At 43.3% G+C, this 24,993-nt stretch overlaps 1 protein-coding gene across 4 annotated transcripts in view; it reads left to right on the top strand.

The window, feature by feature from the left end:
- Positions 1-24,993, top strand: part of EVL (Enah/Vasp-like) — a 144,432-nt gene that overhangs the window by 50,320 nt on the left and 69,119 nt on the right. Inside the window, exon 1 of one of the 4 annotated variants that reach the window (XM_055304147.1) lies at positions 23,568-23,687. The exons of the other annotated variants lie outside the window; for them this stretch is intronic. Within the exon in view, the coding sequence (XP_055160122.1) occupies positions 23,677-23,687 (11 nt within the window). The 5' untranslated portion in view covers positions 23,568-23,676. Of the gene's footprint in view, positions 1-23,567; positions 23,688-24,993 lie in introns of those variants that run through there. 4 annotated transcript variants of the gene reach the window in all.

The following is a 24,993-nucleotide window of genomic DNA, read 5'->3' as shown; positions in this document are numbered from 1 at the left end:
AGGCAGAGGTCAGTAATGGCCAAAGAAGTGGAGGTCTCAAGTGGAGGACTTATGCTTCAGGCACTCAGCTCTGCTGAAGCCAGGCTTATTCGGGAGGCTTTTTTTTTTTTTTTTTTTGCATTATCTGAACTAATAAATTCCATTTTTCCTCATTAGTGTCTGTCACAACATAGAGAATCCCAAATAATATACAAGATATGCAAGGTAAATAAAAAGCAGATTAAAACTTGTATCACTTATCCCTCCAGAGAGGTGACCATCCTTTCCATCTTCAGAATCCCCAGACCACATTCGCAATTTTGTATTCCATCTGGATGTTTAACCAAGGACCATGGTATAGGATCCTGTTATGGACTGAATTGTGTCCCTTCAAATTCATAGGTTGAAGCCCCTAACCCCCAGTGTGACTGTATTTGGAGATAAGTAGGTAGTTAAGGTTAAATGAGGTGATACGGGTGGGGCCCTGATCCAATACGATTGGTATCCTTAGAAGAAGAGATGCCAGGAGTGCTCGCACACAGAGAAGAGGGCAGAGGACACGGGAACGAGGTGCCATGCCAAGGAGAGAGGTCTCAGGAGAAATCAGCCCTGCCAGCACTTTGACCTTGGACTTCCAGCCTCTAGAGCTGTGAGAAAGTATATTTCTGCCCCTAAGCCTCCCAGTCTGGTGTTTTGTTACATGAGCCTGAGCTGAGTTATCAGGTACTTTAGAAGAAAGAAAGGAGGCTGTCAGGGGTACTCAAGACCACATCCGAGGGACAGCCTGGTGAAGGCCTGGGGTGAACTCTTTGAGAAATAATAGGCAGTGTGAGAACCAGCAGAACTCCCTAAGTAACCCCTGGTTTAGTGCTCCAGGAGACACTTGTTTGGACATGGTGTTTACTTCTCACTTCCCTGTAGCACATTTGTCAGGGTCCTTGAGGCATTTCCAGTAGGAAAGCAAGGTGATACTGAACACCCTCTCTGTCCAGGCGATATATAGTTTCTCTTTTTATTCATTCAGAGCTAGACCTTAGCATACAGTGGGGATAGTTTCTGTTGATTCAGCTATGAAGTGCCCAGAGCTGTATTTACAACGTATTACTTAATTAGCACCACACACAGCTAGTTAGAAATTACTTCCCTTTTACAGATGAGAGAACAAACCTAGAAAGGGCCAGAACTTGGTCATGGTCACCATGGAAGTTAATAGAAGAGCCAGGACTAGAACTCACCTCTACTGATCCGATTCTGTTGCCTTTCTTCCCTGGCCCAGCAAGGGGAAAGCATAGACCAGGAAAGGCTGTGCAGAAATCAGCCCTTGACAGGATGCCTGCAGATGGAGAGCTGAATCCTGGATCCTGGACATCTGCCAAGGGAGCCAGAGACACTGGCAACCAGCCCTGTCCATTTAATAAAGCACCACATTGAGCATGCCCTGTACAGTTAGCAGAAGAAACCAGAAATTGAAGAAGTTGTGGCAAGTGGAGAGAATCGCTAAGCATGGGCAAAGCTAATATGGCAGGTTTCAGACAAACTGACCTAAAAAGCTGTTCTCTGGGCAGACCTTACCCGCTTTGCTGGGCTGCAGACACCCTGACCTGGCGTATCAAAGGGCAGAGGCAAGGGACAGAGGCCAGTGGGCACGGTGCCCCTTTAATGCGCATGTGGTTGTGACCCCCAGGGCTGAGTCTTAAGTCACTTCTGTAAACATGGCGAGCAGGGCTGTGACCTGTTCACACGTCACCTGCCCCTTTGCCCCTTTAATAAACATTTTTCCTTTTAATAATCTAGTTTTAGTAATTGAAAAAGTCATGGTAGCTCATAACAAAAAGCTCAAATAATACTCAGACTTCCACTGAGATCCTTAAGCACTCACAGAGGCCACAGCTTGAGTGAGAAGCTGTCTGGGATGGTCTCAAGTACAACTTCAGGTCCTGTGTGCCTTGGGATTTCAGTGTGTGTGTGTGTGTGTGTGTGTGTGTGTGTGTATGTGAGAGAGAGAGAGAGAGAGAGAGAGAGAGAGAGATGCTGTCAAGAAAGAATATGTCTGTGTTTACCCACAAGGATTAGAAATTCACTGACAAGTTTTAGGTTCTTGTTACTTTTATGACTTCCTTTGAGTTCTTTTGAATATATCAAGAATCTGGCCCCTGCACAGTCTAGAGAAGAAAGTAGTTCTTAACTAGGACACCAACTAAGCATGAGACATGAAGGGAAAACAGACGGTGAAGAACAGTACAGCTTTTTGGAGAACTCACAGATGATAAACACTGTTTAAACAAGGTTCCTCGCCTACCCCGTAATTGCAGATTTTCTGACTTTCCCACTGTTGGTTTAGATGAAGTTCAGTCATATTCTAATTACAACAATGCTTGTTAGGCTTCATAAGGTAGAACTTGAAATAAAATGAGTAACTTGGGTGCACAGTAAAAGTAAAAGAATAGCTGCTGACGTGTCCAGTAAACCCCACATAAGAAAGTTCCAAAGAAACAGCTGTGGTGTGGCCCGTGCCCCACACTGAGGTCAGTGGTTTCCTTGCCTGGACTCTGCTGGCATCTTAGCCCATCTCTTCTCTGTGGTGGTGCAGCCGACCCTGTGGCCTTGCTCTGGACCTTGCTGGCTTCTGCCCCTGTGCACACTTGCTCTGGCGCTTCGACAACGTGCTGGATGCCTCAGGACACAGTGGTCATGTTGCAGGCACTTTGCTCCCTGCTACGGACTCTCATAAGCTCTGTTGGTTTCTCTGCTTTCTCTGTCCTGCTTGGTTTTGAGCACTTTGAAAATTACTGTACTTTTTTCTCTCCAGAACTCCTTACTCCTTGGTCATAATCCACTGGATGGTTACTCCTCTGCCCACATCCTCCCCCTCTTGGCTAGACCGGCCTCGATCTGGGCTGCACTCGGGCTACACCTGCTCCTCTTGGATTCACATTGCTTCTGTTTCTCATTGTTTTCCCCATGGTTTGACTTGAGGCAATAGGGCACAGAGAGAGTAGAGGGTGGCTGCTCATGAGCTCTTCAGAAAATTCTCCTAGACAAACAGCAAAACAATAAAACAAAACAAAACCTGACTCCCACACAATGAATACGATTCACTCCCAAGAAATTAAGCCTTTTTATGGATCTTCTTGTCCTTTTGCTTTTACATTTCCCTAGTCTGCACCAAAGTGTGGCCAGATGCCTTCCCTGGGACATTAAGGACCAAGAGGAAAGATTTCTCTGCTCGATGCTTCTCCATTCACTCTTCATTACCTTTTCTACCTGTGTTTTTATTTCATCCATAAGTCGTTTTATGCCTCAGTTTCTTCCTCTTTCAAATTGGTATGATACCATAGGAGGTCCCATGCAAACAAAATAGTGGATATAATAATATAATAGCATGCTATAAGGTCAGGGTATTATTACTACATTAATATTGTAAGAATGTATAATATACAGTAATATGTATCTACAAATAGTTGCATTATCATTGAATATGAACATAATTATTGACAACAAAGGCTCTCCTTCTGTTGTTCCATTGAACTCTGAGACCAGGAAAGCAGTCAGTATTAATTAAAAGGAAAAAGTTATCTTTAATAGAACAGAGAGGAAACTTTTGAAAAGATAAACTGAACTTTTTTTCAGAACTCCTGGTGTAGGGATCCCGGGTGGTGCAGCAGTTTGGTGCCTGCCTTTGGCCCAGGGCGCGATCCTGGAGACCCAGGATCGAATCCCACTTCGGGCTCCCGGTGCATGGAGCCTGCTTCTCCCTCTGCCTGTGTCTCTGCCTCTCTCTCTCTGTGACTATCATAAATAAATAAAAATTAAAAAAAAAAAAAAACTCCTGGTGTAAGATTATACTCTACTTAACTGTGAGACATAGGGCAAGTTCTTCCCCCTGGGAGCTTGTAATACCCTCCTGTGAGTATGGTGATTCATAACCTCCATGTCTAATTCACAGAATAGTTTGGATAATTGAAGGTTATAATATATCTGAAAGTACTTTGTAAACTATAAAGTGTGATGCAAACATTAAAAAGGCAGAATGTCAGCCAAAGGAATGATGAGACCAAGCGCGCTGTAGTATGCAGACCTGGGTTCAAGGAGGCCTGCACTTGCTGAGTGAGTAGTCTTGAGCCACTAGCCTCAGTCCTCTCGTGTTTAATGGCAATCATGATGATAAATGTGAAGACCCCGGCACACAGTAGGAGCTCAATAAGTGCCTTTAAAAAGAGATTGTATTAGAGGTATATCCTGGATGTGATATTTTCAATTTTAACTACATGTATTACCAAACAGATTTCACCATGAACTTAGACCTCATAAGTAAATTCATCTGACTTAATGTATTTTCCCTGGTATTTTTGGTGAACTGCTTTTTTGTGTGCCAGTTATAATGCCTGACTTAGAAAATTCCATCTGAAAGCTTTGCTTCTGATTGCAAAGAATAGAACATTTCATAAGGTGGGACTTGAGTACTCACTGATGGAGAAACATAGGCCACTGCTGTCCAACAGAGACATAGCACAAGCCACACATGCTAGCCATGTGTGGAATTGTAAATATTTAGTAGTAGCCCTCTTAAGAAAAGTAAAAACAGATAAAATTAATTTTAATAATGTAGTTAACTATATCTAAAATAGTGTAATTTCAACATGTAATTAATGGAACAATTATTGATGAACTATATTGTCTGACTCTTTTGTACTAAGTCTTTGAAGTCTGGTATGTCTTTTATGTCAACATCATTTCTCTGTTAGGAGTAGCTACATTTAAAAAAAAAAAAAAGGAGTAGCTACATTTCAAGAGCTCTCCTTGTCATGTGTGGCTTGAGGCTGTAGGATAAGACAGTGTGGCTCCAGAGTCCCAGGGAACTGAGATCTAGAAAGTGACTCATAGACATCTATTACATTGTTGTGTTTAGCAAATAGACTTCAGGGTACCTGGCCAAACAGAATTCCCAGATTTATGTAGCGCTCTGTATTACATTTGCATTGATACTGGAAGCTTCCAAATACCCTGCAAATTGCTCCAGATTTCTCTGTTACTAGCAAGAGCACAGTGGAGATGCTGCCTCCTGAAACCTCCTCATGTGTGGGCTCAGTGATCTCTTATCAGGGCGAGGATGCCATGACAGTGCTTCAGGAGCAGGCCCTCGACTGGGGGCAATTTGTATGCTTTTTTGTGGTGGGAAGGTCTCTTCTTGGAGATCAGAAGCACCTCTGAGAAATTATGGAAGTTTTTAATATAGTCCCCTAAGAATGCTCAAACTACAGCATTACATATGGTTTCAGGGGTTATATAGATTCCCAAAACCCATCTGTGCACCTCAGGTATGGAGCAGGATGTATAGTATGTGCCCCTGTGAGGAAAGAAAAGTGGCTGGGATGCACACACATACTTGAATGTGCAAGGGATGGTTGGGAAAGAAGGTACATGAAAGGGAGTACCTAGTACCCAGTACAGGCACACTCGTTGCGGTTCCCAAATACTGCAGGTTGTTTTTCCAAAATGAATGGTTATGGCCACTTTTCATCCAACAAGTCTGTTGGTGCCATTTTTTTTTTCAAGAGCTTCACGTTTTGGTAATTATCACAATATTTCAATCTTTTTCATTATTACATTTGTTATGGTGATCTGCGATCATGATCTGTGATTATAAGTCGCTGAAAACTGAGATAATGGTTAGCATTTTTTAGCATTAAAATATATATATATATTAAGATTTTATTTATTCATAGAGACAGAGAAAGAGGGGCAGAGACACAGGCAGAGGGAGAAGCAGGCTCCATACAGGAAGCCCAACGTGGAACTCGATCCCGAGTCTCCAGGATCATACCCCAGGCTGCAGGTGGCGATAAACCACTGCACCACCGGGGCTGCCCAGCATTAAAATATTTTTAATTAAGATATATACATTTTTCTTCTTGACACAGTGCTCCTGGACACTTGCTGGACTACAGTAGAGTGTAAACATAACTTGTGTGGACACTGGGAAACCAAAACTTCATTTTACTTACTTTATTGCAGTATTCACTTTATTGCAGTGGCCTGGAACTGAACCTGCAGTACCTCTCAAGGTATGCCTCTAGTTTCCTCCAGCTGGGGGAGCTGGGATTGGAGGGAGATCTTTTAAAATTATTTTTCATGACATGCAACATTTCTCAAACAGAGATTTTGCTTAAACACATACACAACATACAAAACAACAACCACCCCTTGCTCCAGAATCCCACATTAAAAGTGTTGAGAGAGCTTTGACCAAGTCTGAAGTCTGCAGGAAAATAAACATGAGTTGGGCACACTCAGCCTGGGGCTGCAGAGATGAGCTGCAGACCCCGACCCCACTTGCCCAGCCCTTTAAACTGCCCCCTGCAGTCCACCTCTCCAGCCTCGCCCTGCAGACGTGCTGGATTTGGGCAGCCACACAAGGTTTTCCCAGGGAACATACCTGCTGTGATAGACACAGATGGGTGGGGGGCAGGGGACGGGGTCTGTCCCTCCGTAGGCCCCTTGCAGGGCTCCCCGGTGTATCCCTTCTGAATCAGTTTGGGCAGAATCTTGATCAAGGGCACATTTCCTGTCGGTGAGCTCAATGTTAGAAAAAGATGGAGATTGGGTGGGAGTAGAGGCGGGGTATTACTAACAAGAAGTGAAGTGTTTTGTGAGGAGCAACAGTTTATAAACTCCTTGAGGCTCCGGCAAAGGGAGAAGGTGTATCGGGTCACTGTCCAATAGGTGACTTCAAGACCTGTGGCTTTGAGAAGTTTCCACAGGAGTGCTGCATGCGTGGACACTCAGGGTAGAGCCCAGCAGACCCGGGTGCCTGTTGTTAATATGGAAAGATTTTAGCGGCATGTGTAAAAAACAAATGCCTTGATTTCAGGCCTGGATGATGGGATATTTTTATTTTATTTTTAAATCCGGAACTCTGTTATTAGCTAGATCCAGACTGATGAAATGGAAGTGGAATTCACTGGAAGTTGATTGGAGAGAGTGCTGCAGGCTAGGAAATGAGTGTCAGATGATGGCCATTGCTTGGAGGATGCACACCCAGGGTCATATGGAATATAATTCCCCTCTTGGCTGAGAAGACCCCATGACTGTATAAGTTAGTGAGAATGATGCCACAGGGCTAACTCTGGCTTTGTGGTAGGGAGCAGTGTGACTCCTGCAGATGTTGACACGTACAGCCAGTACTTGCAGTGCGGTCTGCGTGGGGCCTTTCCTGCCACACCAGTGAGTGTGCTTCCTTAGTTAAGGACTGGTGATCTGGGCCCCTGCGCAGGAGTCAACCAGCCTCAGAGCAAATGGCCATTGATAGGATTAATAAAGCAAAGTGCTCAGCGTCACACCTCCCTGACAAGCTTCTCTGGCAAGTGAAGTGTTCTACTTTTCAAGAACCTTTCCTGTTCATTGCTTTATTTAATCTTCGTTAGCAGAGTAGAAATGAAGACACCGAGACTCAGACGGGGTTTAGAATAGTTCTGGGGACTCAGTGCTGGACGTGCTCCAGTGGCCTGTGCATCCAGTCCCTCATGTGAAAGATCAGGGGACTGAGGCCCTGAAAGGTGACTGATATACCTGGGGCCCTAGAGCAGGTGTAGTTTTTGTCCTGCTGTCCCACCCCATGCTCCCTCCGTCGTACCCTGCCACATGCATCTGTGGGATCGCTGCTGCCACTCAACACACGACAGTGCATAAGTGCATCATTTGTAGCAGAAGTGTTAGCATGAGAGGAAATTAAATCAGTCTTCTGCAGAACTGCTCAAAACTTGGACAGAAATTTCTTAAGGATTTCAGTTTTTTGAAAATTAATTCATTAGCAGAATAATTTTATTTCCTGTCAGCCTAGACCAAGGAACTAAGCTATCTCAGCTGTCCTCCTAGTAATGGTTTTTGTTGGCTATGCTTGAAAGTAGTATTGTTGGCTTCGGGACAAGAGAATTTTAAAATAGAATAGATTTCATCTTTAGAGCATGGAGTGCTCCTAAAGGCGATCTTATGGCTCTTTGGCTCTCAGGACAGGCAGGGATGCCCAGAGGAGCCAGGTGACCCACCTGAAGTTAGAGCCCTGATCCTGAGACCCAGGGAGTGGAGCTCAGCTCTGCAGTGCCTCTGTGTTCCTACCTCAGCTTCTTAGCTTTTGAGGGCTTGCCCTCCTGCACCCAGTTTCTCCTTTGAGCTCACACAAAAGTCCCTTCAGACAGTCGTCCTGCCTCCATGGACTGCAGGCAAGTCAAGGAACAGGGGTCTGGGCTCGCGCTGGTGGGAGACACCTACCACCTGAAAGAGTCTTCAGCATGGAGTTCTGCCTGTCTGCAAAACTCTGGAGCCTTGGGTAAAGCACTTCACTCTTCTAGGCTCCGGAAAGTAAGAATGTTAATTTTTGCTTCACCCACTTCACTAGTTGTGATGATTGGACATGAAACCAGCTCGTTATAGAAATGTTAGAGGGTGCTCTGTCAGAGAGCAGAAATAGACGACGGCTGCCCACTTCCTTCCTTTGCTTCTTCCTGTCCCCCCTTTCTCTCTGCCTTCCTTACTCATGGCTCTGTCTGGTGGCGGTGCTCCTCCACGGACACTTGAGTTCTTCTTGTCCCATCAGCAGCCCCGTCGCCCTCCAAGCTCCTCTCCTGTGCTGCCCAGCTGCAGACCCATATCTATGTAACCTGGGAACCCTGTCTCGGGTCCTGGGTCACAGGCAACCTGCGTTCAGGTCTCAGCCCTGTTGCTAACTGACTACAGCCTTTCGGACTAGTTGCTTCTCCTCTATGGGCCTCAGTTTCCTTCACAACAGGCTTTCTCAGCCTGGCACCATTGATGTTGGGGTTGGATCACTCTGTTGTGGGGGCTCTGCATTGTGGGAGGTTGAAGCCAACTGCTTTGTAATGCAGAAAGGGTGGCCATAAAATCAGTGCCCACTCGGCAAATAATGTCAAATATTAAGTAAAATAAGGAGACTGAGAAATCTTCTGGAACCTAGTATACTCTCTCTCTCCTGCTTTAATCCTCTGCTCATGGGCCATCTTCACAGTCATCTTTCCTTCCTGCCCAGAACGGTGAGGGCTCCCCCTCTACCGGGCCTCCCATCCTGCAGTGTTCTCATCATCAGACTTGCCACATCTCATTGTCTTCTTGAATGTGGGATATATTTTATTTAACTGGTTATTCTTAGTGTTCAGCATGGTGCACGTCATTTAAAAGAGCCCAAACATGTTTGTTAAATGAATAAATCTCTCACCTGGGTACGGTGCTTCTCAGTTTGCCAGGCACTTTGCCCACCCGTCATCTCCACTGATTCTCACCAGAACTCTGTCAGCTGGAAAGCACTGGAGTTACTGCTTCTCTCTGTAGTGAGCCCACCTTAGAAGGAAAGAAGTGGGGCTAGGAACCTCGAGTCCTGTCTCTCTTCTGTTCCATGCTGCTCACGTAAAGAGCTCAGGGAGGGGGGGCCTGGCCTTAAACCAAAGTGTTAACTATTTTCCTGCTCTGTCCTGCCCTGAGTATATTAGTAGGACTAAAGCAGTCAGTGATGTCTGTGTTTGTGGTTAACCAGCGGAATGAATTATGGAATGAATCAATGAATTCCTGGAATGCTCTGAGCCCAGTGTGAGCACTGATGATCTTAAGTAGTCTTGACAACTTTTTCCTCCAGCCATATCCTGAATCTCATGAAAGCCAGGTTTACTTCCAGCATAATTAGAGCAGTAGGTGACCCAGAAGCAGCTCAGAGCAGAAATAACATCTTCAGAAAATACCTGCCTGATTTGATATGATTTTTTTTTCCTCATCTTGTCATTGAAAACAAGGGTTGACATTTCAAAGTGGAGGATCCTTTTCTCTTTTAAAGGCCTCTGAGACAGCCTGCGACACTGAAAACCTAAAGGGTCAGAAGAACCCTGGAGACAGGATTTGCAAGAAGAAAGCATTCGGTTATTTATTCTTCAATTATTGAAGCATTCGTTATTTATTCTCATAGTGCTGATTAAGAATTTTAACAGATAGTAAAAAGGAATCCTGGTTTAAGCATTGGGAGGCTTGGTTTCCAGACTCAGTTTGTGCAAGCAAGGTCTCTACTTGAGACCTTGAGCAGATCTCTTGCTGTCACATGACCTCAGTACCTTCATTTGGCCATTAAACCCAAAGACAGAATGAATCATTTGTTGAAAATAGAGCTATTAGGCCATCTTTGGCAATCACGCAAAATAAAAGGCAAAACACGTCATTTTATCCAGTCTCCTACAATTTGCTGGGTGACCTTTGTCAAACCAAAATAGTTGTCCCTGTGGCTCCCCCCTCCTGAAAGCAAAAACTTATCTTGTCCATCTCTGGATTCCTGGTACCTAGCACAGTGCCTGGTTGTAGCCACTGGCCCTCATCCTCTCCTAGGGATCACATGAAGGGGGGATTCTTTCTTTCCAAGGAGCTCAGAGGCCCAGAGCAGGTGTTCTTATTCTCTATTTATCTCTCCAGGCAAGATGCCCCGTTTTCCTCGGCCTGTCTTCCTGTGTTAGGATCTTTGCTGGCCTCATCAACTCAGTCCCCCTTCCAGAATGCTTTCAGGTTGCCAGTACCTCTCCAAAAACTAATCTCAATATTCCATGTGCAGTCCAACCTGCAGAGAGAAAGGGGTTACATACTCCACAGCCTTCACCACAAAATAGATGAGTCAAGGACCCTATCACTGTTCCTTGTCGAGTTCTTAGTTTTCGTGAGCCATGTATGCAGTACCAACAAGCCTGCCTGGGGGTTTTTCAAGATGACTTGTGGAGACGTTGGACACTTATATGGAAAGTCCAGAAATCAGTTGTCAGTTGATGTCTGGCAAAGGCAATTCAGTGAAAAAAGTACTATCTTGTCAACAAATGGAGTTGGAACAATCAGACATCAATACGCAAAAAAAAATGGACTTTGGCCCAGTCCTCACACTTTGTACCAAGGTACCTCTAAATGGATTCTAAATCTAAATGTCCAGCTGGGAAACTGCTGCAAGAGAACCTGCAGCAGTCTTCATGACCACTAGATTAGGTAAATGGTCTGCATGAGTAACAGCAAAAGCACCCTCTGTAGAACATAAAACAAAACAAATAGAACTTAAAATTAAAAAACTGTTACTCTGTAAAAAACGATGCTAGGAGAGTGAAAAGATGAGAAACAAATTTGGAGAAAACATTTACACATCATAAAGCCTTGTCTTCAGAATGTGTAAAGAACTCTCAGAACTTAACAGTAAGAAAACAGATCTGTATTTTTAAGTGGGCAAAGGACTTACGTAGACATGTCGCCGAAGAGGATACATAGGTAACGCACAAGCACATGGAAGGACGCAAAGCACCAGCAGTCATCAGAGAAATGCAGATTAAAATTACAATAACATATTACTGCATATGTGTTCGAATGTCTGAAATAAGAAAACATTGAGGACACCAGAGGCTGATGGGGATGGAGAGTAGCAGGATTTCCCCTGCATTGCTGGTAGGAAGAAAAGTGGTACAGCCACTCTGGGAAACAGTGCGACTGTTTCTCATAAAATCGAACATTTAACCCAGCAATCTTAATCCTCTATGTTTGCCCTATGGAAATGAAAACTTATGTTCCATAAAAACCTATGGCCTGTGCAATGTGTGTGCATTGCTGTTTATGGCAGCTCTGTTTATAATGGCCAAAACCAATTCAGATGTTCTTCCATTTAATGGAGAAACAATTTGTGATATAGCCATACAACAGAAAACTGGCATGCAAAAACAACAAACAAGAAAATCCAGATTATTTAATAAACACAACTTGGATGAGTCTCAGAGGCATTATGCTGAGTGAAGGAAGCCTTCGTAAAAGGTTACATGCCATATGTTTCCATTAGCATAGCATTGTCCAGAAGAAAGGGACTGAGCTGGAGGACACATCAATGGCTGCTGGGAGTAATGTGTGGAGGTGGAGGGTGGAGGTGCAACCACTCAGGGACAGCTAGAGGGAGTTTGGGGAGGGACAGAGGCAACCTCCTGATTGTAGCAGTGATTGCACAGATTTGTACAGGTTTAGATTCATAAAAATGACATACATTCAAAACCAAACCCAACAAAAAGTTCTGAGAAACAAATATAAAGCTCCAGTACTTTGAAGGATGAAAAATGATGTCTCATTATTATGTTCCTCCGGATTGATTGTATTTGTAGTCAGCTAAAGCTAGTCAAGTGTCCTGTTTTCTTCAAATGCTCAGTAAAACTATTAGAAACCACCAAAGGAGGCAGAAGGTTTAGAAACATTAAAGTATTCAGCATATGGCTTGAGAAATGAATAGTTCTCAGGTTGAGTTCATAGACTCCCCTTGAAGCCTGAGCATGGACTCTGCACCTGCTGTGTTCTAGGGACGCCTTGTAGTCAGGTGCCCTTGCTTTTGTTATATTTTCCCTTCACTTTCTGGAATGCTGAAATAATTTAAAATTGCCACCCTGGATGCAGTCCTTTCTACTGAGTATTATTTCTGGTGGGAGCCAAAATGGTGAGATGATTTTCTCCAACAATCTCAAAGTCCCATAGTTAATTTATAACTCATTTGAAAACATTTTCCATCTGCATTTGGAGCATTTTTTTAAAGACTTTATTTGTTTGAGAGAGACAGAGCATGTATACAAGGGTAGGGGGGAACAGAGGGAGTAGGAGAGAGACTCTCAACTCCACGCCGAGCACACAGCCTGACATGGGGCTTGATCTCACAACCCTGAGATCATGACCTGAGCTGAAACCAAGAGTCAGATGCTTAACTGACTGAGCCACCAAAGGCGCTTCTGGAGCATTTTTTAGTAATGGCTTTATTGAGATATAATTTATAAACCACAGAATTCCACCCACTTAGAGTGTACAGTCCAACAGTTTCAGTATATCGAGTCTTGCCACCATCACCACAATGTATTTTAGGACATTGTGGTCACCCCAGAAGCAAGCTCTGTACTACTTAGCAGTCACTCCTGGGTTCCCCAAGTCCCTTCTCCCAGGCCTAGACAACCACAGGTCTGCTTCTGTCTTTATGGATTTGCCTGCTCTGCACATACCACGTAAATGGATCATAGAGTATATGGTTCTCCATGACTGGCCTGGTCTGTGTGACTTCCGCACCGTAGAGCACATGGCACCACTCTTTGAGATGTTACATTGTTTAAGTCCCTCTGGGACAGAAGGACTGACTTTAGTCAGTCCTCCTCAAGGAGACACAGAGGTGTAAGGAGAGCAGCACTGGGCTGGGAAATGAGAACCGGCGCCCGCACATGATTTCCCTGGTGTCAACAAGGGTTATATTTAGGAAGAGAGGACCTGGGGAGAGGGGAGGACCCTTAATTTACCTTCTGTATCATCTATAGTGTGAATTTTCTGACTTTAAACAAATACAACTTTAAAATAAGGGCAGACTAGGGAGCTAATGCCTTCTACTTTACTTTGTATCTCTTGATTTAAAAAAAAAATTTCTAAGAAATCATGTATTTTTAAATTCTCAGTAGGATAAATAAAATCTTTTTAAAAAGTGGGGGGGGGGGAGATCCCTGGGTGGCTCAGCGGTTTAGCACCTGCCTTTGGCCCAGGACGCGAGCCTGGAGACCAGGGATCAAATCCCACATCGGGCTCCCTGCATGGAGCCTGCTTCTCCCTCTGCCTGTGTCTCTGCCTCTCTCTCTCTATCATGAATAAATAAAATCTTAAAAAAAAAATCAAAATAAAAGTAAATTCTCAGGATTGTTTATTTAAGTATTTCTCCCCAAAATTTTTCAGTTACTTTACAGAGTTGAGTCTGTATTACATACATACATACATGGTCATGATTATTTTTTCCAGTAATTAATATTCCTCTAGATCCTTAATCAGGTTTTTCTCCTTAAATTCTGTTTGTCGATATCAGAATTGCTGACTTGGTGTTCTTTTATTTATATTTGCCCTATAACTTTTTTCATTTTTAAAGTTTGAAGTTTGAATTATCCTTTCATTTTAACTGTCTAGTAGGTCACTAGTATTTTTAAAAATATTTTATTTATTTATTCATGAGAGACACAAGGAGAGAGAGGCAGAGACACAGGCAGAGGGAGAAGCAGGCTCCATGCAGGGAACTAATGTAGGACTCAATCCCAGGACCTTGATATCATGACCTGAACTGAAGGCAGACGCTCAACCACTGAGCCACCCAGGTGCCCCAATAGGTCGCTAGTATTACATGAGTATAGCGGCCTACAAACCAGGCCATGTGTGTTCCTGGGGGTACATTGAGACTTCCTGAGGATATACTTATTTGAGGATACCCTGGCCCTGACGGAGAGGCCTCTGAGTACAGGGGAAGTGGCTATGGAGAATATCGAAGAGGGCAGCTTTCATTTCAGCAAGGCCACCAACTCATGGCCTAGCACCACCCCTCATCTCTCTGGTTATCTGTTTAAAATTAAAGACTTCAGATGTGGTGTGCTGCTCTCACTGTGATGTGTATAAGCATGTCTGAGTTGGAAAATTAGTCAAAATTTTTCTGATAGCAAGTAAATTTGATTTGGCTGAGTAGTTTGATCGAGTAAATAGGCTCTGCCAATTATGTTTTATGACAGACCTTTTTCATAAATTGAAAGAGCTTAGGGTTGGCTGGTGGCTCAGATGGAAGAGCGTGCAACTCTTGATCTTGAAGTTGTGAATTCAAGCCCTGTGTTGGATATAGAGATTATTTAAAAATAAAATCCCTAGGGGTGCTGGGATGGCTCAGTCAGTTGAGCATCCAACCCTTGGTTTTGGCTCAGGTCATGATCTCAGGGTCCTGGGATTGAGCCCCACATTGGACTCTGTGCTCAGCATGGAGTCTGCTTAAGACTCTCTCCCTCTCCCTCTGCCTCTCCCCCACTTGTGCACGCACATTCCCTCTCTAAAATAAATAAAATAGAATATTTTAATAAAGAAAGCACTTAAGCTCAATATTAAGTTATATTTACAAATGTAACATACTTAATGCACATTTTTAATGCACATATACCACATATAATGTTTCTACATATTAAATCCTTTGCAAACATCTCAACTTACCAGGAAAAATTCTAGATGCCACCTAAAATATATACAACAGGTTACATCATTTTTTGGGGGGGTTACATCATTTTTCTAAATATTTCTAGAATGTACACAAGCAGAAAAAATTAGGAAGCTAGAGTAATAGCAATTGCTTCTGCTGTCTTATTCTTTATTTTCTCTCTACAGTTTTAATGCTTTTTCTCATTTTTTTTCTTCCTGCCCCACCTTCTGGGTTCATATATTAAATTATCTTCAAATGAACTCAAAATCGTATGTTCTATTTTCATTGTCCTGGTTGCTACTCCTAATTCAGTATGACCCCTGCTTACACTTATTTTTTGTTGTCATTGATTTAAGGCTTCTCAATGTCTGTGGCCTCCTCAGGCATCAGTATTCTCTTATTTCCCTCTGTTGCTCATAGACTAATACCTACACGCACAAGAGTTGGTGTTTCTGCAATTTCTGTCCTAAGTTATAGACACACTTTATCTTTAAGATTTTATTTATTCATTCATGAAAGACAGACAGAGAGACAGAGACAGAGAGAGAGAGAGAGGCAGAGACACAGGCAGAGGGAGAAGCAGGCTCCATGCAGGAAGCCCGATGTGGGACTCAATCCCAGGACTCCAGGATCACACCCTGAGCCGAAGGCAGACACTCAACTGCTGAGCCACCCAGGCATCCCAATATACTTTCTTTAAAAATGGTTATTGATTATCATTGCCTATCAAATAATTAAACTCAGGCAATAAGAAATTTTACAGGGGATCCCTGGGTGGCACAGTGGTTTGGCGCCTGCCTTTGGCCCAGGGCACGATCCTGGAGACCCGGGATCGAATCCCACGTCGGGCTCCCGGTGCATGGAGCCTGCTTCTCCCTCTGCCTATGTCTCTGGCTCTCTCTCTCTCTCTGTGTGACTATCATAAATAAAGAAAAAAATATTAAAAAAAAAAGAAATTTTACAGATTTTTACTTACCCCAGTTTTTTAAAACCATTTTAATCTACAATTCTGTGGTATTAAGTACATTTTCAATGTTCAGCCATCACCACAGTCCAGTTTGAAAACATTTTCATCTCCCCTAAAGGAAGTTCCATACTCATTAAGCCAGTCTCTTCCCATGCTTCCCCCACCCCCATTAATTATAGTTTTTGTGTTTTTTGATGTTTTGACATCCTTGGGGGAACTTACTGGGTGGGGAAACACTGCCCCTCACAGAGCTAGCTAAGTCCTATAGACCATAAACGGTTGGTGGGGCCACCTTTCATGTACAAGCCAACCCACCCTATTCCACATCCCCAATACCTCCTTTATCTGACTCATTAGTCCCCAAGCCAGGATTTCCCCTGCCCCAAGTTACCCCAAATGACTAGGGACAGCCCCTGTCCCCTCAAGCCTGCTGGAATTACTCAAACTAGCAATTCTGATCTGTTTACCCTGCCCTGCCTTTCCCTCAGAGACCCCAAGAAAGGTTGTGGCCTGTGCTTTCCCCTTGCTCCTTCCTGCCTCCTGACAACACTAGTGCTTCCCTAACACCATACCTCTTATGGTATAGAGGTATACGCTCTATACTTAGACACACTTTATCTTTAAGATTTTATTTATCCATTCATGAAAGACAGAGAAAAAGAGAGGCAGAGACATAGGCAGAGGGAGAAGCAGGCTCCATGCAGGAAGCCTGATGTGGGACTTGATCCCAGGACTCCAGGATCACGCCCTGAGCCAAAGGCAGACACTCAACTGCTGAGCCACCCAGGTGTCCCAATACATTTTCTTTAAAAGTGGTTATTGATTATCATTGCCTATCAAATAATTAAACTCAGGCAATAAGAAACTTTACAGATTTTTTACCTCTTATAGGTGTTAACACCTATGCCTCCCCGCTCATGGGGGAGCTGTGAGTAACATTAAACTTTTTAGTGGCATTGTCGTCACTCAGTTACCTTTATAAACTAAGACCCAGGCACAAATTATTGCTGACACCCACGATGACACTAACCTATGTTCAGAAATGGACAGAGATCAATTATGTATTTTTTTGAAGATTTATTTATTTATTTATTCATGATAGACACAGAGAGAGAGAGAGAGAGAGAGAGAGAGAGAGGCAGAGACATAGACAGAGGGAAAAGCAGGCTCCATGCTGGGAGCCCGATGTGGGGCTCGATTCCGGGACCCCAGGATCGCTCCCTGGGCCAAGGCAGGTGCTAAACCGCTGAGCCACCCAGGGATCCCCAATTATGTATTTATTATTATATATCACAGTTGCTTCATTTGTTCTTTATCTTCCAAGTATGTTATAGTGCTTGCACTTCTCAGAGATATTGTCATTTTCCCCTGTGAGTTCATTATTTCCTTGGAACAATCAATTGACTTGGCTAGTAATGTCTATTTATGCTGCAGATGAGTTTGGCCAGGAGCTTGGTTGGGATGGAAGTTATTTGGGGCAGAGAACCCTGTATTGCATACTAGATTCAAACATTCTCTTTACAAACGTTGAGATACGAAAAACAAGACCATGTCAACGTGCTCTCTGTGCAATAGTAATTCACATACTTCCTGAGTACCAGTATTTTAGGCAGAACAGCTTAACAAACATTCTGAACACATAGTGTGTATACCAAGAATTGTACTGAGCACAACTGGTTATAAAAGAGGAATAAAACATGGTAGCCCCTCCCTAAAGGACAATCATCTGTGACATTAAATTGATAATACTGTAAAATACAGAAGAAACACATCAGCAGGGATAATTTTGTCTATCTTGGGGGCCCAATAAGCCCTTTGTTGAAGAGGTGATATGTAAATTGGGTCTTGAAGGGCAAACCCAGTGTCTTCATTTGGTCATGCAGCATTGCCAGTAGATTTTTGCAATGTGTTACTGATGGTAACTAATTCTGTGCAACCATCTCCCTGTCCCCTTTTCTTGCACCCATAGGACACAAGGACCTTCTACTCAGAACAGTCTTTTTTTTTTTAACACAATTTCTCATGAAAAAACCAGTATTAGAAAGCAAATTTTTTCCCCCTCTCTTTCTTAGTCAAAGACTCTTATGCTCAAACATCCCACTGAGAGAGAGTAGAAGAGAGAACAGTCTGTTTACAGAAAAGAAAACTAAGATCCACAGAAGTTAGATGACTTTCCCAAGCCACAAAACACGTCTTTGAATTTGATCTCTTAAGTAAAGTGTCCTTTAGTATATATAGCTTCCTGATTTGTTGTCAACCATTCTGGTGTCTGTTGGGATCTAGGCAGATGGGAAACACCGCTTTCAATTCAAGTCAATACAGTTGCCAGTTACTGAGCATTTATTATGCTCAAGATGCAGAGCCAAATGCCTTAGCATTTAGTATCCTGTGTGAGATTTGTTGACTTTCCGATTCATTCATTCATTTATATATTCATCATGCAGTCAGCATTTACCTTGCACCTACTACATCCTAAACAGTGTACTAAGTGCTGAGCTCAATTCATAGTAACACCTTATAAGGTACTGCCTTAAACAGGACATTTCTTAACATTCTCAGAATTGCTCATCAGATGTTAACAGCTCCTTTCCTATTTTTCCGTCATTTTCTATTGCTTTGACACAGTTGATTTAGGATTTGGTGTCGTACCTGAAGTTCATAGTTATTAATATGGCCAGTCCCTTCATTAAGCAGATGAGGAAACTGAGAATGAGTGGGGAAATAAATGCCCAAAGATATAGATATCAATAATAAAGTATGGGCTAGAATCCATTTTTCATAACACACTGGCCAAAGATATTTCTCATTTCTTACTCCTCTTAATTTCACGCAAGTGCCTTATTAAAGCTAGATGGCAGAGTTAAAAGAATGCCCCCCAGAAGGGTCAGTCTTACCTTTTATCTACTTGTTGAAACCAAGAAAAAGAAAAGACAGTAGTTATAAAACTGGAGGACAGTGGAGATGGAGAATGGAAGTGAAAGGCATATTCCTACAGTGAAGATTTTACACCCAGGCTGGCATCCTCCGGAAATGCTCAGAAAATGAAAGAGAATACCCTTTGGTAGTTAATAATTATCACTGACTTCCACTTCAGGCCATGACAGAGAGATGATCATAGACTTGCTCTCTTGACCAAATAACTATGAAACTAAACAAAATACATGAAGCATCTGAATATATGGGTACTGAAACTCATATAAAATATTAAATTCTTGCTGTTTTGAGGCATTGACAGGTAGCACAGGACTGAATCTTGAGTGAAGAAACATAATAAGCCCCACGATGGCTCTGTCTTTCTGCCTGGGGCCTCCTTCTGGTTATGGCACAGAATGGTGGGACTCAAGCAGAAAATTGATCTTAATGAGTTCAGAAGGCAGATATTGGAATTTTAGGCTACTAAAATAGCTGGATATTGCAGGACAAAGAAATAGAGATGAGGAAGCCCTGTGGTAGGAGCAAGGATAGAGTTTTATGTAGGGATTCACTTTGTTTCCTAAGGCTGGCTAGCTGTGCATGTGTAGAATAAGACTTGTCTATGAGGCCTATCACAGATTGCCTGCTGAAGGGCTAAGGACTGAATGATGATGCCAAAGTTCTTGCAGTGCTGGGAGATATAAGAGATTCTAGTTAGCCAAATGAAGAGACCTCACTGAGCACCTTAGGCATTCAGTTGAGACCCCAGAACAACCATACCTTAGGAGTGAGGACTATACCCTTGAGTAAGGGCCACACCCTGGGGCTAAGTTCAAAATGGGAATAGAACTTAAAAGGGAATTAATACATACACACATGACTTTATCAAAAGAATCTGCTAGTAATTTACCTGCCTGCCAGGACAAATTCCATGCCTCTAAAGGAAAACAGTATTACCTAGACTATCTGCACTATGTCATCACAATGTCTAACATACAATCACGAGTTAGTGGACACATAACGAGTCAAGAGATACAGCCTCTACTTAAGGGGGAAAAGCAATCAGTAGAGCCTGAAGTTTGAATTTGCAGACAAGTACTTCCAAGTTGCTATTATACATACATTCAAAGACTTAGAAGGTGGATAGAATGAGCAAACATACAGAGAAATGGAAATTGTAAAAAATTTACTAAATAAGAATTCTAGTACTAGAGATGAAATACTAAAATTCACTAGATGAGATCAAAAGTGGATCAGAGATTGTATTAAAAAGAGTTGGTGGACTTGGATACTGAACAGTAGAAATCACCTATTCTGAAAACCAGGGAAATAATATTAAAAATTTTAAAAGAGCCTTGGTGACTTTGTGGGATGATACCAAGAGTTCTACATATGTGTGATTGGAATCCGGAAGGAAAAGGAGAAAGGGAATGGGGCAGAAGAATAATGCTGGAATAAATAATTACTATAACCTTCCCATTTGCTGAAAAACTTTAACTTACATATCCAAGAATCTCAGCAAACCCCTGGCAGGAAAAATACAAAGAAAGCCACACTTCAGCACTTCATAGTCACTGGAAACCAAAGAAAAGGAAAATATTAAAAGTGACTAGAGGAAATAAACACTATATACAGAGGATGATGATATAAATGATGGCTAACTTCTCATCAGAAACCATGGATGTCAGACAGTAGAATGACATTTATTTTTTAACTGCTAAAAGAAAAAGTCTCAAAATTCTCTATTCAGAAAAAAAGCACCGTCAGGTATGTTGACAAAATAAAGGTGTTTTCCAAAGAAAACTAGGGGATTTGTGGCTGATATACCTGATATATACTCCTCGGGCTGAAGAAAAATTATCCCAGGAAACTTGAATGTTTAGGAAGGAATGAGGAGTACTAGAAAGCATAAGTATGAGTAAATAGAAGACTGTTTATTAAAAATATATATTTGCATATATATGTGTATATGACCTTTTTTTTTTTAAAGATTTTAATTATTCATGAAAAACACAGAGAGAGAGACAAAGACATAGGCAGAGGGAGAAGCAGGCTCCATGCAGGAAGCCTGATGTGGGACTTGATCCCGGAACTCCAGGATCATGCCCTGAGCCAAAGGCAGACACTCAACTGCTGAGCCAGCCAGGCGTCCCTTGTTAGGACCATTTATTTATTTTTTAATTTTTATTTATTTATGATAGACACAGAGAGGGAAAGAGGCAGAGACATAGGCAGAGGGAGAAGCAGGCTCCATGCACCGGGAGCCCGACGTGGGATTCGATCCCGGGTCTCCAGGATCACGCCCTGGGCCAAAGGCAGGCACTAAACCGCTGTGCCACCCAGGTTTCCCGTATAGGACCATTTAAAGCAAAAATTCGTAACATGACATATAGTGACTATGTAATGCGTGTGATTACTGTTGTGTATACTTTGTATACTCTACAAAAGTAAGGATGTGTATTGCAAACCCCAGAAAGACTTCTAAAAAGTAATGTAAAGAGGCATACCTAAAAGTCAAAAGAGAAATGAAAATGGAATTCTTAAAACTACTCAAAAGAATGCAGGACAAGAGAAATAGAAAAACCAAAACAGACGAGACAGATAGAAAACAAATAGCAAAATGGGAGCCCTATATCCAAACATATCAGTAAATTACATGTAAATGGACTAAATACTCCAGTTAAAAGATAGAGATTGTCAGACCAAATGAAATGCAAGACTTAATCGCATACTGTCTTTAAGAGACACTAAATACAGAGGTACAAGAGGCTGAAAGTAAAGTGCAGTAGGCAAAGCAATGCTACCACCCCACCCTGGTCCCCAGAAGCTATGAATATGTTACCTTGTGTGGCAGAAGGGACTTTGCAGATGTGATCAGAGAGATGCACGTTGAGGTGGGGCACCTATCCTGATTATCCAGTGGGCCTGGCCTTATCACCTGAGCCCTTAAAGGCAGAGAAACTGCCTTTAAAAAAAAAAAAAAGAAAATGGTAACTATGGGAGGTGCTGGACATGCTAATTAGCTTGACCATGGTGATTATTTCACAGTGTTTACATCTATCAAAACATCAAGTCATACACCTCAAATATAAATTATACATATAAACACAATTTTTGTCAGTTGTACCTCAGTAAGGGTAGAAAAAAATAAAAGCCCCTCTCCCAACAAAAGACTCCTATCTGACCACAAGAAGAGCTAGCAGGGGAGACCCTTTTCCTGGCTCTGGTCAAGAAGAGATGTTAGGGTGGGAGAAGGAGTTGTAGTGACACTGCTTTGCTAGCTCTGCACGCGGAGGACAGGGCCGTGAGAAAGGAGTGTGAGGGCCTCTTCAAGCTGAAAGAGGCCAGGAAGTTATTCTCCTTTGGAGCCTCCAGAGGGAAAGCTAGCACTTCAACACCTTAACTTTAGCTCAGTGAAACCCTTGAGATCTATGTCAGTCTTCTGACCTATTATCTCATGAAACTAAGATAATAAATGTGTGTTATAACTCTAAGTATGCAGTAATTTGTTACAGCAACAACAGAAGACCAGTATGGGGTGTAGATACACCAGGCAAATAGCATAAGAAAACCAAATGGCTACACTAATACCAGATAAAGTAAACTTAAAGACAAAAAATATAACCAGTGATAAAGAAGGACAATTTCATACCAATCAGAGGATCAATTCATCAGGAAAACACAATAGCCATAAAATATATGTACCTAATAAGAGCTCCAAGATACATGAAGTAAAAATGGACAGAATGAGAGTAGTTGACAAATCCACAATCACCAGTTGGAAATGTTAAACCTTTCTTTTGGACAAGTACTCTGAGCAGCCCTCCTTCACTGTATCAATCATAGCATTCTCATACATTTATTCATTAGCATTCCAGTGTCTTCCTTTCTATACTCTGAAAGCCCTTCACGGACTTTACGGACTGCCGTCCTCTTCTGTGTTCTGTCCCTTGGTTCTAGGACAAGGCCTGACTCTGCGGTGTCCATTCATTTTGAACGAAGGATTGGGAATGGGCCTCATCTCCATGACAGCCTGGTGGAGGCAGGCAGAGTCAGGGTGGTGAGCCCCATCCCCCACCTAAGGAAACTGAAGCCCCCGGGTCACTCAGTGAACCAGGGACAGAGCCAGTTTTCCAGTTTGCCTCACACATCTCCCTGACAGGCCCTCAGCTGCTGCCTGAGCGACCAGCGTTGGAGAGAAGTGTCTCCCCAACAGAGGTGCAAAACTGATACCAAAGTCAATATTAAACCTTCAGCCCCTATCAAAACAGCCTTCTTTCTCCAGAGGATCGATTAGGGTAGTTCTGAGTTCTCAGAGGTTTTTCACAGATGCCTTGAGGAAGCCGTCCACACTGACCCTCCCCTTGTTATAGCAGGTGGAGAAGCTAGGCCTAGACCTCCGAGGTGGCTGTGGCTGAGCAGACAGGCATTGACGGGTGGGGGAGCCAGCACCACCACAGGTCCCACCCCAGCCTGCTGCTGCACCCTCACAGGAAGTGCTTCGGGGCTTGAGGCTGAGGCATGGGAGTTCCGGGTGGCTCAGTGGCTCCAGGCCGCCCACGCTGGCGGGGCTCTGCGCTCTGCGCCTCTTGTTTCTCTCTCTTCTCCCTAGGTTTCAGTTTATAACCGGGGTTTGTTTCCCCTTTATCTCTGGTTCAGCTTCCTTTTCCTGTTTGGTTTTAAGTAGAGTCTAAAAATCAAGTTGCTGCCCTCCGGGGGTCTGTGGTCCTCTAATCGACATAGCCTGTGGGGAGTACAGGACTCACCTCCTCAGGGTTCCCTGTGCTAAAGCCTTTCAGCCATGGCCACTGGGTGAGTATGGGGACCAAAAAGGGGACAGAGGAACATCAAGAGGAAACCCACAGTCAGAATGGTGTAGAGCTGAAGGAACCATAGACATCATCCCAGATCCCCTTGCTCTACTAATGGGGGGATCAAGGACCAGAGGGCCAGGGACTTACCCAGGGTCACACAGCACATTAGTCACAGAGCCTGCCCACTCTCCTTCTGCGGATCTGTCATTATATGGGCCTGTGTCTCTTGATGTCTGTGATCTTTCATGGCTTCTTACTACTCAGAAGTCAGACACCTGCCTCAGATTGTAGAGTGGCTCTGAACAATCTAAGGGGGTTGTGGTTTGGCTCTGAGGGCCTTGGCTCTTCTCTCCAGAATGGCCTGAAAACATTCAGGTTGTTGTCTCTAAATACTGGGCAAAGCGGAGAAGCACCAAGGTTTCTTTTATAATAGAAACTTCATGAACTGACTAGCAGAGTCCTGACCTGCTTGAGAGACTGGTGACTGACTTAGGCTATTGGCCACTCAGACTCCCGCTGCTCAGTGTGTGTTTGGGTGGCAATCAGGCTATCCTGTGCATGTCTAATTGTGAGTGCTCTCTGTAAAGGTGGGGTGGCACTTCAGCTGTGATTCTTCCCACCCTGCGACCCCATGTTGTAAGACTGTAGGTGATAAGACTTTTGATCCTCTGGGATTTTTGGTGTTTATTTGATTGATTCATTACAACTTTGTGTCTTAGCATGAAATGATCATCTCTCACCTTGCAAAGTACTTTACAGTTTCTAAAGTGCTGTTTCACCTGTTTTCTTACTTGGTTCTTTCAACCGTGTTGGGTGGATCAAGAAGGTGCTATTATTCCCATTTTGAGGAGGAGGAAGCCCAGCCTCTGGAAGGTGGTGGCTTTGGCCCAAGGTCACCTGGCTGGGAGAGGCAGGACAGCCGCACCCCGCATTTTTTCCAGAGCACCACACAGACACTCAGGAAGCCTTTGGCAGTGAGCTAATAAAACCGGCCCTACGGTAAATAGGTCTTGGCCGATACTCCTTCTGCTCAACAGAAGGGAGTGTTTGGTGAGGGGACGTAGCAATCTTGGACAGGCTGTTGGAGTCTCCTTTCTCTAGGTCCAGAGTCGTCAGGGCCAGGGAAACTCTCTTAATGGTTGGCTTTATACCTGCTCCTTTGCAGCCGGTTTTCTATCATTTTAATAATTTTCCTGTAACTTTAAAGGGCTTGTGGGTGGAGCTGTGGAGAACAGAAAACTTTCATTTCAAAACCATGTGAACTTCCAGAGTGGGTAAGGATCAGAGTCATTTTCAGCTATGAA

This window comes from Nyctereutes procyonoides, unplaced genomic scaffold, assembly GCF_905146905.1.
Source record: "Nyctereutes procyonoides isolate TBG_1078 unplaced genomic scaffold, NYPRO_anot_genome, whole genome shotgun sequence".
Lineage (NCBI taxonomy): Eukaryota > Metazoa > Chordata > Mammalia > Carnivora > Canidae > Nyctereutes > Nyctereutes procyonoides.
Note: the sequence above shows the minus strand (reverse complement) of the source record. Positions and strands in the feature narration are given on the sequence as shown.